Source organism: Apaloderma vittatum, unplaced genomic scaffold (assembly GCF_000703405.1).
Source record: "Apaloderma vittatum isolate BGI_N311 unplaced genomic scaffold, ASM70340v1 scaffold1211, whole genome shotgun sequence".
Classification (NCBI taxonomy): domain Eukaryota; kingdom Metazoa; phylum Chordata; class Aves; order Trogoniformes; family Trogonidae; genus Apaloderma; species Apaloderma vittatum.
Window position 1 is genome coordinate 198982 of NW_009699409.1, and position 17730 is coordinate 216711.

At 39.4% G+C, this 17730-nt stretch overlaps 1 protein-coding gene across 1 annotated transcript in view; it reads left to right on the forward strand.

Annotated features, from left to right (window-relative positions):
* Positions 1-628: 628 nt before the first annotated feature.
* LOC104280631 (NADPH oxidase 3-like) overlaps positions 629-17730 on the forward strand; it is a 39448-nt gene continuing 22346 nt past the window's right edge. Inside the window, 6 exon segments of the mRNA XM_009878338.1 lie at positions 629-673; positions 1329-1424; positions 1629-1739; positions 3583-3667; positions 12070-12215; positions 16590-16771. Of these exon segments, the coding sequence (XP_009876640.1) occupies positions 629-673; positions 1329-1424; positions 1629-1739; positions 3583-3667; positions 12070-12215; positions 16590-16771 (665 nt within the window).

Consider the following 17730-nt stretch of genomic DNA (forward strand, 5'->3'; position numbering starts at 1 on the left):
TGCGAATAGAAGAAAGAGAAAGTAACTGCTAATTTTACCACTGTCAGCCTTCAAATTGAAAACTATCAGGCATTTTAGCATTGCCATAATACTTATTCACAAGAAATCCAGACAAATGTGAGGGGCACCCTTTATTCTGACAGTTCTCAACTTTTGCCTGAGTGATTTTGTCACTCCCAAGATCTTTTAGAAATGCTCCCGTCTTCTAAATACATAAGGGATGCTCCCGTTTACTAAGTTAAAAGATAAATCATGAAGAAATGTTGCACTTTGTTCCAACTGCAAAGACAAAGCAAAAAAACCCCACCCAAATAAATGCCAGTACAAGAAGACAATTTAATGACAGCATCTCTCATTTGCTGAGAAATAACTTTGGAGAGAGAAAGAACTGGGCAATGATGAGCATTTTATTTACACAGGTCATGAGACATGTCACTTGGGTGATCTGTTCTTGTCAGGCAGTCCTTAATTAGAAAATTCCTAGAGAGAGCTCCTGTTCCCACTAGGTGCCTATTAAAATCTAAAGACAAAAGGACTTAGTAGAAAAGCCTGAGGAATGGATGGAGAACTCAGGTTACACTGGATGGCAAAGAGTCAGCGGCTGCTAGCATAGGGAGAGGCACTCAGGATGGGATGCTGGATTTTGAATGAGAAACTCTCAGTGCTGTTATTAGTGAGTATTTTTAGCATTAAAAAAATCTAGTTGGATATATATAAATATTTTAAGCTTGTTTAAAAGACATTTTATGATTTGCTTACAGTAATACTCCCAAGCTTAATGTAAAATTTGCTATAAAATATTCAGCAGCCTTTTTATAACTAATCTTAAAAACAATTTAAAGTCTTACTGTTTTATTTTTAATTATTTTTAAGTCCACGTACCTCAGATAAAGGGAACAGGGGTTTGCAACTGTAATTGAAATTATATTCTGAATTATTTTCAGAGGCTTTGGTGAATTGAGTAGAGGGGGCAGAGAAAGGAATTTCCTCAGCTCCTTATTCCCTCCATTTCGGGAATGCTTTAATTTTAGCTTTTAATGCCTTTTTTTTTTATTGCCTATGTTTAAGATCAAGTTTGCCATCACACAGTAAATGTCATCTATATCCTCTACTGGGGTTGTGGGGATAGGACAGTAACCCTGCATTTGCTAAAAGACAGCCTCATTCCAGCGAGCATTTGTGATTTCTATCATCTATGATCAAGAGCTGCATTTCACCCTGATTTTGAAGTATCTCTCAGATACTTTTAGAACTATAACCATAACCACTTTTACATGCATTAAAAAATACTGTAAATGTCACTAATCTGTAGCTTGTCTGCTTTGTAGCTTGTGTGGCTGGGACTGAATTTCTATTTGTTTATTGATACCTTCCACTGGTATGAAGACGAAGATGCTTACATTTATACAAGGATTATGCTGGGAGTAAGTATGAGTTTGCTTCTAAAGGGTTCCGTAAGAAGAATGAATGCATAGTCTGATATTATTTACATCCTTCATAATACTATTTTTGATGCTTCACCAGTAATTTTCCCATATAAGAGTATTATGTTAATATAGTATTTTCTTTCTTTTGCTCTTCCTATACCAAGCTTGTAATTTAATTTCTTTATACTGTTGTATGTACAGTCAACCCTGGCTTGGGCAAGAGCTTCTGCAACGTGCCTTAATTTTAACTGCATGCTAATCCTGTTACCAGTCAGTAGAAACCTTACTTCATTCTTAAGAGGAGCAAGCATTGTAAGTACCATTTCTCAAATAGTCATATTATCCTCCATTTTTATTTCCATAGTTCAGCAGTATTATCCATATCAAACATTTTCCAAGGGATTTTAGTTTTTGATAGAGAAGTCTGTACACCATTGCCTAGTTATTACATTTTAAATTGTCAGTATTCATGACTGAAGAGAAACAAACGGCTTGTTTAACACAGTGCTCTGAATGCAACACTGATTTTGGCAGCCACTGCATAACATGGTGTCACGAAGTGAAAAGTGAGGAGCTACAAAAAAGGGACATAATAATGCGGCTTCGCCAAATTGGGAAAATATGTAACCACCATGTGTTTCCTGTGTAGTTGCAAAGGGAAAAGTGCTGAGAGAAAATGCACAGGTAGATAAAAGTGTCATAAGGATAATAAGGAACATGTCTAAACCCTTCTGCCTGAGTGGCCAGCATTAAGGTTTTCCTTTCTTGTAAATGTGTTTTTGTAACACAGTGGTTGTTCTCAGAGGCATTTGCATTAACCCCAGCACCACATGTAAGAGGTACTTAAGGCTTTAGCTCTGCTAGCTATAGCTTCAACTTGCAGTGAATTATTACACAATTCCAATTGTGTAATTATTACACAATTCGCAATTCCAATACCGTACGTTTGTGTAAAAAATCATTGACCACTTCATGCCTTTAAGAGTAACAGGAATTTAGAAACTGTAACATTCATTTATTTTATTGTAAGCTGGTTCTTATTTCAGTTTTGACTTTTTTTTCTCTTCAGAGTTAAGAGTTAACATTTCAAGCAGTCTTCAGGCTTGAAATCAACACTGATTTGTAACTGTTTTGAGTCCAGGACTTGAGCATTTAAGAAAAAAAAGTCTTGTTCGACTTCTGAAAGAAGTTGTGAATTACATAAAATATGCAAATGCTCTCCTTAGATGCTGAGTAAGAACTCAGAAAACTGGAGCCCTTTTCACAGATAATTGATATTTTGCTCTTCTGGACAATATCCTGTACCTGAGGAGTATGGTACAAAGTAACCTCAATGGTTCCAGCATGGTCAGCAAAGATTCAGATCCAGTGGCTCTCTGTGCTCTGTCTGGGCACTGCACCCCTCAGTGCTCCAGTTTTTCTGAAGATTTATTATCTGCGAAACAACGGGATAAAGGCCAGGGTCCTTAGCATGGCACCATGCCAGGTCAAGCGAGCAATCCAGACACCCAGGACACCACTCAGAGACTGAATGAGGTCCACGAGGGCTGTCTGGGTTCCAGCAGAGTGTGTTAGTTTTGGCTGATGGGTGCCCGCGGGGCCCCAGGCTGTCTCTGGGCAGAGGCACCCAGCTGCACATGAGCACACCACCCTCGAGCATTTTCGATAATGGGAAGACAGCTCAGTAACACATGAGCGTGCGGCCACCTGAGGTCTAGACAGCCTCACCCTCCTGGGGCATGCGTTTCACGAGAGCAGCAAAAACGCTTTCATTGCAGGCTGGCTTGGCCAGCAGTTCAGCTGCTTTCCTGCAGCTAAACCTAAGCTCACAAAGCAGTGGTGGCCCAACGTGGTGTCCGTATACCAGCGAATTAGTTAATCACCAGACCAGATAAACCACTCACCAATGGAACGCAGTTTTATCAAACCTAGTTTTGAGCTCCTGCATAGGCTTAATAGCTTATTAAGCAATCCTGGAGTGTCACTATGCCAAAAACAGTTACCAGAGCCCCAAAGTTAAGGCTAACTCAAAATTTCCACTGAATTACTTCAGAGTTCCAGTTTTAAATATTCTGAACTCCTCTCTTCTCTCCAAAATGTGAGCTGTAAAGAGTAATAGGAATGATATAAAAACAAGGTCTTCTTTTTCACCAAGTGCTGTGGAGGAGCACTGAGGAGACAGCTTGACAAAAACATCACATTTCACAAGATGGTTGCCTATGGAATAACTGTAAATGCAAGTAAGCTTTATTTTTTCTTCTCTTCTTTGCCTTTGAAATGTTTTGAATTTCACAGTGATTTTGCCTAATGCTGTAATTTCCATAAGCTCTGCAAGGTGCTATTTTAGTGCAATCGTTTGGTGACTGCAGCTTTAAGTAGTGTAGGAGTCCCATTTGATTAACTATTTGTAACCGTTTTTGCTTGAGAAGAGTTTGACTTAAGTCAATCAGCTTTCAACCTGGATAGTAACTACCAGTTGCCCTGCAGTTAATGTGACCGACTGGTCTGCTCTTAACATTTAGTATAAATAACTTTCATTAAATCCCTGAGAATAGATGTTTGGGGAGATGACAGTCTGATTTCTTAATGAAACAGTGCTTAAAAATCACACTGCTCATTTGTCCACCTTTTTCAATATTTTTTCAATCAGGTAATAAATTTAATCTGAATTTGAGACAAGCAGCTCTCTCAAAACTAGCTATATTAATTTCTTAAATTTTTATTTTATTTTTTATAAATAGGTGATGGATACAGGAAACTAATGGATCCATTGAGGGAAAAACTGCATGTTGAGATCAAAAGTTATCTATTCTGCTGGTGCTAGTGAACTAGTGAGCTATATGTGTTCATTAACTTGTTTGGGATTAAGACATGGCACCAGCTTGTTCCCCAAGTCCTTACAGGACCTGGAAAAAACTGAAGCATGTAGGAATTCAGAGGACATGAGGGGAACAGGAGATGGTGTGAGAAAGAAGGATGTGCAAAGAAGGAAGAATAAAAGGCATTATGAAGAAGGCCATAAGCACCTAGAGATGGAGAGGTATCTGGGGTGGAGACACAGGAATTAATCAGGGTTATTTGCAAGCTTAAGGCATTTTGGGGTAACAGTTCTACCCCCGGGCCGTCAGAGGAGATCCTAGTCCAAATATTCTTTTTCAGTTTACTTCAGGTAGCTGCATTTGTGTATATATAGGCTATATAGGCTGTTAATGTCCCCATGCAGTAAGACAAGAATATCAAGTCAGGATCGCCATCAGGAATCAATAGCTAAAATTCGTCCTTTGTACGTAGTACTAAAGAATTGAGACGGGGCAGCTGAGGGATGAGAACATGCATCTTACAGTGTATTATGATGATTTACTTATCTGTCATGTCCTCTCATTTATCAGAGTTCAGTTTCAGCATAAAGCAGATTCCTACAGAACGCAACATTGCTTCTTTAATTAACAAATCAACCCAGGAATGTAAATTAACCAACTTCTACTTGGTATGTAATTTGTCATGCTCCAAAAAGAAAGCAAAAGTGCACAGTCAAACCTTTAATGGTTTTGGTTTTTACATTAATATAAAAAAGCTCGCTAGTCCATTAAGGTGGGCAGTTTGGGAAGTGCAAGTCTATCAGAAAAGTGAGCACTTTATGACTTCAGTAATTCCAAGGAAAAGACACAGGAGCTGATGTGAAATGACAGAAAGCACCATTATTAATTGCCGCTCTCTAGGGAGAAAATGAGGGTTCATTGCTGGGTTGTTATTTGGTTTGTGCTTTTTTCCCAGATTATAAAATGGACAAATTGTTGATGAGATATGTGAGTAAAAAAAAAATATACAGGGAAGTCTAATCAAGAAAACGTGACAACTTATGAACTCACGCTTCTCTAACAGACAACTGAGAAGCAAATATCTTATCTGGGAAAACATTACATCACTGTAAGAATGGCCAGAAACCCAGCTTTCTGAAATTGAATTTCAAATTAATAAAAAACATAAATTTCAAATTCATAAAAAAATGTGTTTGTGTCACACATTGTGACAGAAAAGCAACAATTTGGAGTAAAGTGTTACCCACAAGTATATTGAGTCCCTTTTTAGAAAATCTCTGTTAAAATGATGTGTAAATAGATGCCATTTTCCTCTCAACTGACACATAATTTATCCAAGTACTACCTATATTGCCTTTTGCTATACAAAAGCACAGTCAACTCCTATTAGTCTATTGCAATTTAGTAATTCTCAGTTAAATGAATGTTCTCCCATGTATGATCAATAGCCTAAATGTGGCAGCAAGAAGTTAAACCAATTTGCAGATCGGATCAGTAAGCTTAGCCTCACAATATAAAATTGTAGACTCCTTTATTATTAAAGTAACATGTATTCATCTCGGCTTGCCAGGTGGTGTTATTCCAGCATATTTATTTAATAGCATGCTAAAAATAGTCAGTGCAACATTAGTATTGTCTGACTTCTAACAGGCAGGCAGATTAGCTGAGGTGCGCCTGGCCTTGGAAAATGTACATCTGTACCTTTAATTTTTCATCAGCTCTAATATAAATTCAAGAGCAGGCTTTAATTGGTCAGGTCATAAAGGGATATAATTAGAGACTAGTGGAAGAGGGAAGTTGGAGGAAAGAGAGAGAGTAAACAATGCTATCTATAATCAAGGGCATCATTGAAAATTCAGTAAAGGGAATTCTGCTTAGTTTGGCTTCCTGCGTTCTGCATGCCTGTCTGTGATAAGAGCTGTCTGGGAGTTATTCACCCACTAATAAATCTTCCTTACAGAGCCATAACTCTGCTAGAACAAAATCATAGTTTCGTGCACTCTAAGTCTGATCAGTGCAAATCATTCTATGCTTTCTAATGCAAAAGACACTTTTCAGTTGAGAGGTGGTTGTCTGAAACCTAACAATATCTACAAGAGATAGTAAATAATATTTTGCACAACTCCTCCCTCTTACTGTATTATTTTTATCCTCTTAAGAAAGTACATTCATACACTTTCTAAAGTGGGGAGCATTGGGAGGGGTATATTTTTTTACTTTGACATATGGTGCATATTTGAAAAAACAAACTGTTTCTTGTGTTGTTTTGATGTTTGCAGAAATGTTATAAAGATATACTGCTAAAATAGTTTTTGAATTACCAGATGAATAAAGCTTAAGCAATTAAGGAAAACTAGGAGAAGGACAGCAAAGTTCTTTGTAGTCAAGTTGTTTGAAATGGTGGTTCTGGCGCCTTAAAAACTTGAGCATTGTGATTTTCTTTAAAAACATCCAATATGCAGACAGAAGTATCGTGAAGCCAGGTGTGTTTGACTTCTGACAAGCTCTGAAAAATCTATAGCTAAAAATAGTAGAAAACCTTTCCATTTTCAACCACTCTTTTGTAGTGGTGGCTATGTGAAGGGCTTTGGTGATCTGAGTCACATTTTTGTGTAAGTAATGAAGTTTTCAGGGAAGCAGATGCTTATCTTCAAAAAAATTTAGCTGATATCTCAGTGTTGTACTTTCAGAAATTACAGAAAATCAAACTTCCATTAAACTCCATTTTTTTCCAGTTAGATTGTTTAAATCCAGACTTCAGTGCAAGTACAAAGAAGGAAACTACATGAAATTAAAGATTATAAGATTCCAGCTAGGATAAAAAATGGTCCAAGTCATGCTCTTCTTTGATGTTTACAACCATTCTAAAAAGAAAAAAAATCCAGTGCAAGCATGTGTGTGGTCACTATTGTAATTTTTACATAACCTGCACTTTTTTAGTTCACAAAGACAGCATGAAGCTGAATTAAGGGTTCTATGTAACTAGAAAAGGCACAAGACAGTGGGTGGCAAAAGAGCCTGGGCTTAGTCAAGCGCAGAATTCCCTGTGCCTGGGTTAGCGGCTTGTAAAGCCATTCTCTTCACTGCGGGCAGAAAGGCCAGGATTTGACCCTTTGATTTTATCATGAAGGGTTGGTTAACCAGAACACTTAACTGCTAGCAGCAAGCTCCAATTTGATTATTATCCTGTAAAGGCATGCAGAACAAGAGAGAGTGAAAGAGAGTGAAATCTTTTCCTCAGATAAACACATGCAATTTCTGTTTAGTTCAATGAAAGTTGTGCATGCTTCACTGAAGGCACAATTGGCTGAATAAGACTAGCTAAATTGACCAGACTTTCAAGATAATTTAATTACATCTCTTTGTATTTAAGAATATGTACAGTAAACACTATGCTCTAATACAACCCTTTTCCTCCCTCCCTCCTTGCAATAAAACCTTTTATTTGATCTCAGAGGTGGACTAGACAGAACATCTCAGGGTCAAATACAAATTAATGTATGTTAAGGGCTTCAGAGGTTCCAGATGTTGTTAAAAACGACAGTCAAAATCCTTCAGTCATCATGCACAGTTACAAAAAATAAATTTGTTTAAAAGATTGCACGAATTATTCTGTGCTTTATACTTGGCCATGCAGATGGAGGCAAAAATTGAACTGAAAATGCTGAAATGTAGTACCTGAAACTCTGCCCTCTTGAGTGGTGCAAGGCAAAAAAAACCCCAACTGTTGTAAGCTCTGACTTCAGCAATCTGCATATTAATTTTGGAATTGCTTGGTAAATTGTATACGCCACAGATGCAAAGGACCTTCACAAAATGCACTTTAGGGAGATAAAATATTTTAGCTAATGGCAATGTATCCAAGCGTCAGACTTTTTAGCCTGCTGCAACTATCGTACATTAAATGAACCACACTGAAAACAGAATTAGATCTTTGCATTACTCTTGCCATCCAGATATAATTCACTTTTAGATTGCATCATTTTTTCCTAACAGCACACAAAAAAATCTTTATAAGTATTAATCTAATAACACTCAAGTAATATTTAAGATCATGGGAGAGTCAGGTAAACCAACATATTCAGTGCACCCTTAGCTTGAATGTTAATATTTTGTAGTTTATCATTATACTCTGTACATTAACAGTTACCACAGAACAGCTTGCAGAAAAGACTTCTGTTCACTCTGGAAGTCTTCTACACTTCTACACTATCTGTTAGATGAAAGCTGGAGAGAAAGCCACCCAGAAGGAAAGATGTGGTAAATCCCAGAGAAGAGGGCATGGTGATGTTTCTATTTACAGTATCGCTGCAAAGCAGAACAATACACAGATGGACAAAACGGTGTCCTTTAACAGCCTGCAGACACATCTCACAAAGCTGAGTTGCAGAAAGCAGATCTCTTCTTCCAGGGAAAAGCTGCAACAGGATTACCCTTCATTAAAACTTAGGCTTGAGACCTTCTTGTCTTTTTTCTGTTCAAGATTGCAAATACTCTATTAGGAAAAATGGAGCTCTTGTCTGGAAGAAACTGCCACTTCATTTCATTCTCAACACTTGGCATATACCAGATAGCACTAGGTATCCTGTCGCTGCTGACATGACTGGAATTTGTACAAATCATCTACAATCCTGCACTTTGAGGGAAGTGCAAGATTTCATAGCCTTCTAAACAACAGAAATGTCATCATTTCACATGAAACTTTCACAATCTGCAGTGTCACTTTTTAAAAAATCTATGTGTTTTGAAGGTGAAAGAGAGAAGGAGTGTTATGTACTGAGCACGGATTCAAACCACCACCTCTTGGCAATGTTGCTATTTTAAATAAGCAAGGATATTACAAAACCTGTAGTTTATATGCTGCAGGGAACCCTTCGTAAAACAATGCTATAGATCACAACTCTTTGAAATTCTCCTAGTCCCACAGCTATGGTGACTACTACATCATATTGGAGTTATAAAGAGCATCCTGCAAGTATAGAGGAGAAGAGGCCAAAGTACCATTACTAATCACACTAGTAATCATTAGCAGATACTAAAATATAAATACTTATTAGAAGCTGACTCAGAGATTCATTGTCAGGGTTTCCCATCATTTGAAAGTTTTCTCTCCTCTTCCCCTCAGCCCAGTACTGAACTACATGCAGCATGTAACTCCACAGCTCTTTCAGATGTCAGAGAAACCAGGTCCTCATCAAGCAATGACTTGGTTCCCTTCCAGCTGGATCTGGTAACATCCTTAACAGGCCAAAACATCTGTTCTGAAAGGAGCCCCGTGTAGGAACAACTCCCCCTCTTCCCACTCAGCACTGAAAAGTGCTGTTACACTTAAATATATAAATGGTGTTTATATACTGCTTATACATCAGTTGTATGCTGGGAAACAGATTGTCACAGCCCCCACACAGCTGCCATCTAAACCCTGTGGCTCAGAGCCTCTCAGGCTTTGGGGTTTCGACAGTCTGAATCCACACATCTCACTGCTTGTGGCCTCATGCAGCCTTCCTTCAGCGGGGTGCTGGGAGCACCCATGCATGCTCAGGCTCTGGGGAGCATCTCCCGCCTGATGCTGGCCAGGTTGTTTCACATGCAGCACCTAATCCATAACAACGTACGCAGGACATGCCGGGTCACTGAGTCCAATACCCTGTAATGCTCACAGTCACGTCATATACGCTATTTCATAAAATGACCAACCTTCAGCTGAAAGCTGCTTAGATTGCTTGATCCCATTATCCCGTTTATTGAAAGGTTATTTTAGAGTCTCATTCCTTTGATGGCTTGAATCTGTCTTCTAATTTCCAGGTTCATTTTATCTCTGTGCAGTTTATACCCATTTGGATTCAGTCTCCATTCTGCTGAAGCTATTCCAGCTTGTATAAATAATTTATTATTCACTGGGCCAAAGATTCAGAAAAAATAGGAGCTTGATTTTGCAGTTTGGGTGCTCAGGATATTCACTTAGGATGCCTGTGTCAATAGATATTTGATTATTTTTATTAAAGGTTTCATCAGGATGCAGCTCACAAGAGAATAACCAGTCAGTCCAGTGACCAGGACATGTGATTTGGATTAAAGCCCTGCTTTAAATTTAATGTAACAAGGATTTAAAAATAAGTCTTTTATCTCTCAGTGAGTACCTAAGCATGGGGCAATGAGGTGAAGCAGGCGTTAAGGAGTGGCATGGGGAAGAGTCCCTAGGCTTAACCTTATGCCTTGAATGAAGTGCAACCTGACAGTCAATCAAGCACAGCACATCTACTGCTCTAGAAGGATCACCTCAGAAGAACAGGGTGAAAATAACTTCTCTCCAGCCTGGACACATGGGCTAACCTACTTCTGGGGGCACGAGTCCAGTCCTCTACCTTTTTTGCATTGGCTGCTTCAAGCATTTCTGTAGCCATCATCCTACCTTCTAACCCATATTCCCAAGCCCACAGCTCTCCTCAGGCTCTGCAGAGGAGCTGGACTCCACCCTGTGGAATGAGGAAGCTCCCTAAGTGGATAGACACCTAAATGACTTAGCAATGCCAAAGTTCTTATGCATTTAATCACGTGTTTTTACCTATTATTACACTGACACAGTAAAACATTACTTTTGTGCAAATAGTTACAATTGTTTAAAAAAAAAGGAAAAAAGAAATAAGAGGAAAAAAGAAAGAAGGAGTAAGAAAGGAGAAGAGAGAAGAAAGAAAATAAAAAAGAGATGAAAACCAAAAAAGATAAAAGGAAAAATAAAAGGAAAAATAAGAATGAAAAAATAATCTTCTTAGATAATATTGTTCAGGAAAGCATATCATATTTGGTTTGCTACAAATACTGCCTTTTAGAAAGGTTTTTTTAATGACCAGGGACAAGAACAGATGAACACTGAAGGAGAGATGATAACAGGTTGCTAATTATAAAAACTAGGAATAGCATACCCTAATAGCTCTACTGTAAGCATACAATTGTTTTTCATTGTCATTTTTTCATCCTTTGGTGTTTAATATTTTGCATTTCCTGTAGCGGATCTGAGAATCTCTCATACTGAAAACCAGAACTCTTCACCTAGCATGATTACAACTTTATCTATTAGCCGACAATAAAACAAAGTCCTTCCTTTGTCTGTCTTTTGAAATTATCATCTTTCTATTTGTGAAAAGCTCTTACTTCACTCTAAGACATTTTTCTAAACTGACCATTTCCTATACCTGTTGGGAGCAGACCAGAAATAGAGGTAATATAAGATATTCAGGGCAAATCAGATCTAACACTGTGATTCAGACTCCTCCCTTATAATCATAGTTCCTGTGACTTTCCCAGGCTCCACCTGCATAAAGTAGTACTATATTTACTTGTTAATAGGGGTCAGATTTTGGATGCATCTCTTAAATGTCGCTAGTGTAAGCTGCAAACTTGTCTGTGCCTAAAATGGACAAGCTAGTGTCCTGTGTACCAGTATTAGACCATGGCACATCCTAGTATATTAATAAAAAACCTCAGGATTTTAATCAGTTTATGTCATTTTGGACAATTTAAAATCACAGGCAAACACTTTTCTATCATCTCTCAAGAGGTCCTTCTCTGATGACACTGAAGACTACTTGGCTGTAAATGTGGGAGATGACCCTGGAGCTGTTCCTCTCCAATGTGAAGCAGTTGCTTTTTAATTAGACACGTTGATAAAATTTTCCTTTTATTGTCAGCTTAACCCATGCAGAGCCCTCAGTTTACACCCAAGCTTTTCAAATAGATTGTAGTGTGCTTAGTGAAGTTCCTTCTGGCAGTGTGGACACGTCCAAGTGTGCCTGTAATTTATCACCACTCTTTCTCTCATGCAGCCATCCATATTGTTGCCCACTTGATCAACACTGAGCGATATCATACCAGCCAGTCAAAGGAAGCTGGGGAGTTGCGCAATAAACTTTCTGGCCTTGGCAGGAGCCCAAATGAAAGCTACTTGAACCCAATCAGGACCTATGAAACAGTAAGCTGTCACTTTTTGGTTTTCCTCATCTAAAAAGTTTTCCTCTGTGGATTCTATTGTCGGTAAAGCTGTATTTCAAAGGCTTTTAACCAGAGCGAGAAGGTGCTGCCAAAGGTTAACCTCAATTTCAGCTGAAAACACTTACTCAGAGCTGCAATTTTCAGGTTACTAAGCTCAAAGAAATGTCTACAGTATTTTAATTAGTTTGTAAGGAGACAGCTGAGGGGGGAGAATAAGGAGTGTTGTGAATAGCAGACAACGAAATGAACCTGCACAAATTTAAAAAAAACCCCAAACTACACTATCGCTACATGGAACAAACACAACTTCTTTCCAGAAAGAAAAAAACAACCCAGCAACATCACTGAACCATATTTGTTTCACAGTTGCTATTTGTCTGTCCCCATGGTGGTACAGTATCTTCCCAATTCGGGGGTTGATTCTGCCTTGTTACATCCCGGGTGTGCCTGCCCAGAGGTTTACTGCACAGCAGAAGCAGTGCATGGGGAGGCTAGTGCTGCTGTGTGCTCGTTAGAGTCAAGCAGAACTATGGGCACCTCAGCCCTGCAAATAAGTGTTTCTGCTAGGTTTGGGGAAAAAAAGTTACTATCTCCTGCCCACTTCTTTGGAATCACAGGATCACAAGCTCTTCCTTATAATACTCATAAAGAAAAACCGATCCTTTCCGCAAGGTGTACATGTAAAATGCGCAAAAGCTAATCAGCTTTTTTCCTTATTCCATTAATTTTTCCTTATTCCATTATTATTATACTACATAACACATTTATGTTATATGTTTGCTTCTGTCTATTGTTGTATGCTGTTCAGCATTCCAGGGTAGGAATGGCCCTGGTGAGACTCCCACACATACTGTTTCTGCTCTTTAGAAAATTCCCACATCGCCAGCATGCAATAAAGACTGCCTGAACACTGTGAAGCAGGACTCTTTCGATCAGTGGTGTGCTCCACTGAAACAAGACAGAATGAGACAATTGCTGGGCAACTGTAATCAGGATTTGACAGTACCTTACAGTTACAAGGCATTCTGTCCTGCTTTTTCTCTCTTCCTTTCCAGTTCAGATAGTGTGATTTTTTCATCTTTCAAAACAATCAAGTAAACAATTATCAAGTTTGAAGAAAATCAAGCAAGTAAATGATCTCAGTGGTATGAATACAAAAGTCTTCATGTTAGTGCTGACAAAGTAGTCAGGTTTATGAGAACAGGGCAGTGAGCCAAGGACTCAGCTGCACAGTCTTGCAATATGCCCAGCACCCATTCTCACTGCACACACATGAGTTGCTCCCCAAGAACAGAACAAAGCTCACAGCTCTGAATGGGAACCTACTACCTTTCAGTATCATAGAATCATAGAATCATAGAATCATAGAATGATTTGGGTTGAAAGGGATCTCAAAGACCATCTAGTTCCAAGCCCCCTGCCATGGCAGGGACATCTCCCATTAGACTAGGTTGCTGAAGGCTCCATCCAGCCTGGTCTTGAACACTTCCATGGATGGAGCATCCACAATTTCCCTGGGCAACCTGTTCCAATGTCTCACCACCCTCAGGGTAAAGCACTTCCTCCTTATATCTAGTCTAAACCTACACTCTTCCAGCTTCCACCCATTACCCCTCATCCTGCCACTACAGGTCCCTTCCTCAAGTCCTTCCTCAGCCTTCTTGTAGGCACCCTTCAAGTATGGGAACTATAAGGTCTCTCTGGAGCCTTCTCTTTTCCAGGCTGAACAAGCCTAACTCTCTCAGCCTGTCCTCACAGGAGAGGTGCTCCAGCCTTCTGACTGTCTTGGCAGCCCTCCTCTGGACTCACTCCAACAGCTCCAAGTCTTTCTTGTGTTGAGGGTTCCAGAGCTGGATGCAGTATTCCAGGTGAGGTCTCACAAGGGCAGAGGAGAGGGGCAGAATCACCTTCCCTGACCTGCTGGTCACATCTCTTGATGCATCCCAGGATGGGGCTGGCTTTCTGGGCTGTAAGTGCACACTGTTGGCTCACATTGATCTTATCACCCACCAACACACCCAAATCCTCCTTCCCAGGACTGCTCTCAACCCACTCATTGCCCAGCCTGTATCTGTGCTTGGGATTGGCTCAACCCAGGTGCAGGACCTTACTCTTGGCCTTGTTAAACTTCATGAGGTTGGCCTGGGCCCACCTCTCAAGTGTGTCAAGATCCCTCTGGATGGCATCCCTTCCCTCCAGCGTGTTGACCACACCATACAACTTTGTGTCATTGGCAGACTTGCTGAGGGTACACTTGATGCTACCGCCCATGTTGCCGACAAAGATGTTGAACAGCACTGGCCCCAGTACTGATCCCTGAGGGACACGACTTGTCACTGCTTTCCATTTGGACATTGAGCCATTGACCACAACTCCTTGAGTGTGACCTCCCAGCTAGTTCTTTATCCACTGAGTGGTCCATTCATCAAATCCATGTCCAACTTGGAGACCATGCAGGACAGTATCAAAGGCCTTGCACAAGTCCAGGCGTGTATTTTTTTGTACTTACTTGCTCCACTAAACCTTCTCATGGTGATGCCAGTTAGCTCAGTTGGTTAGAGCATGGTGCTGATAACACCAAGGCCACGGATTCGATCCCCGCTCGGTCCCCATGTCTTGCTTGATCTAGTTGAGAGGCGTCCCTGCCCATGACAGGGAGGTTGGATTAAATGATCTCTGAGGTCCCTTCTAGCCTAGGCCATTCTATGAGTCTATGATATAATTGTGAAGTAGGACTCTAATTAGCATTAAGATCCTAAATACCCCTGAGGAGGAAGGCTAGGATTTTTGAGATCCATTCCCAGATTTCTCACAGTAATATGCCCCACAATTACCTTCCAATTTACAGCCAGACTTTACTCCAACCTCTAATATTTATATTTCTTTTATCACCCATTTGTGTCTCAGTAACTGTACTCAGAATTAATAAGTTATGAAGGAAAGCAAATAAAAGATTTCTTCTAACTTCAGAGGAGGAAATTCTGAGAGCAATAATTCAGGCTTTTTTTTTACCCCTGTAGTAGCAATGTACTAAGTGTCTTCAACATTTTTCCTTGTTTCATCTCAACATTCAAACTAGCCACTGTAGTGGAAATGTTCAAAATATCACCTAGATCAATCCTGTTAATATGTAATAGGATCTGAACACACTCTTCTCAGGCATCAATTTGAAAATGTACTGCGTGTTGCCAAGTGTGAACATTTGAAAGAATGATTTTACTGTAAAAAGTGACTGTAAAAATGGCATTGTGGAATTTTATAACCTCAAGGATTTCCATATCAAATGAGTGCACTTTACAAGTACAATATAGTGTGTTTTTCTTCTCCTAGTGTATTAAGCTGTAGCACCAACTCAGAAGGCATGCTGAGCTCCTTCATTCCTGCACATCAGCACCAGGAAAACAGATACACATGCTTTGCAGGCCAAATGGGGACTTCATTTACACTCTCCTGTCATATTTAGCTTGAGTCTTATCTTGTGTGTGATTTTTACTGCTGTTCTTCACGATTTGCACTTTATAACCAAGATCAGCATCTGACTGTTGTGTTCAAAATACATCTTCATTCTCACTTCAGTTTATTTTGGTAGATTTAGACAGATGTAACAGACCTGTGCTGATGTCTGTGAGTCATGAACCAGAGGGAACATGTTCTAGCCCAGCATATTAATATTTTATCACTAAAAAGCATAAAAATGTGAATATAAATCTGTCTTTTTAAAAATAAACTCATTCAATGTATAAATAAATTATTCAGTGTATCTCCAGGTAAATGAGATATGCTATTTAGGTAAAAGAGAGCATGTCATTTTTATACATCGTTTCAGGGATACTAAAAATCCACAAACTTTGAAGCAAAGTAGTCCCAAACCTTTATGGCTGCAGGTGTCTTAGCACTTCACTTTATCATCCCCACATGACTAAGCCGTTTTCTAGTGCTGTTTTGCTTATTACATCTCTAGGTTTATTCTTCTCATTTCGTTAATCATTTTCCTTTTTTTTTTGAGACATGTTTACATAAGCAAAATAGATGAAAGCACTGATGAGACTGTCTGTTTTCCTCCTTTCAATTCCTGAAACAAATAAGTGGCAGCAAACATTTACACATCTGTATGGGATGAGCCAGAGTGGAAATAGAGCAGAGAGATGTTTTTTCCATGCTTTTCTGTGGTAAAATGGAAGTTTGGCTTGCCTCCATGTCTTGTTCTGGTTTATTCCTATACTGAAAATATATCTTAGATTTTGGCTTCATATGTAATAGCAGCAAGAGTAACAGTAGTAACAGTAACAGAAGTAGTAATAAAACCAACGTTTATAACAACAATACTAATGGTAATAATGTATCCTTATTCTAGAACACAACAGGAGAGGTACTAACTACAATAGCTGGAATAACTGGAGTTGTGATAACTGTAGCTTTAATTCTCATCATGACTTCATCCACTGAGCTCATCAGAAGGTCATGCTATGAGGTTTTCTGGTATACACACCACCTCTTTGCAGTTTTCTTCATTGGTTTAATAATCCATGGTATGGGGTAAGTGTCTGCATAAACTGCATGGGGTATATGTACACAGTTTGATATTAAACATGATTCAAATCTACAACCCTGTGCTTTTCTATTAACAAACTGCTGGGATCTTTGCTTGGAGACAGATTGAAAAATGAAAGCATTTTGAAATTAAAACACACCACTTTTCTGAGTACTGAAAGTGTGTCTTAATTCTTTCAACCATTCTTCTACCATCTTAGAACTTGCACCTTATCAATGCATCAGTCTGAATGAATTTCCATCTCTGGGAACTGGGGGCATTACAGATTGCGACACAAACCTTTGTGGGTTCAAATTAGTAAGGGGCAGACCTTATTCTTGTGGTACTTGTAAGGCATTTTGCGAGAAAGCTTGTACAAGCTTGACAAGCTTTCAGCATGTCAGCTGCCCTATGGTAGATATGCCTGTGCCCATTGTCCTCTACATCCACAAATGTAAAGTGCTTTTGATCTTCTTTCTCTGTGAGGAAAAGGACCTCCAATTTCCCCGCCATAAAGAAGCACTGTGCAGTAGCAGTAGGCACTATATAATAAACCAAGTTTAAATGACTACAGTAACAAACAACTCAAGTTTATGAGTTGCCTAGTCAGGTGGCTTTTACAGGGAGGGATGACTGCTAGGTCACTGATTGTCTCCCTGTCCCTCAGCACAAAAGGAAGGTCCATCCTCTTGATACAGGGCTCATTTTAATTCAGATAGGGAGTGCAGTTTTGAGGTAAATCTCATGGTCCTTTTCACCTCTTAGGTTTGGCTCATGCCATGGCACAGTCCCGGGACTGCATAACATAGAATGTTTTGGGATGAAACCACACTGGCAGGAGCGCATCTCTGTGCACCCAGCACTAACAAGTGATCTGTTCACAGGACCAAACCAGACTTAGTCCTATGCCCTAGGTTCAGTGCAAGGTCCTCAAAATAGACTGCATTGCTCCATAGACCTTTTC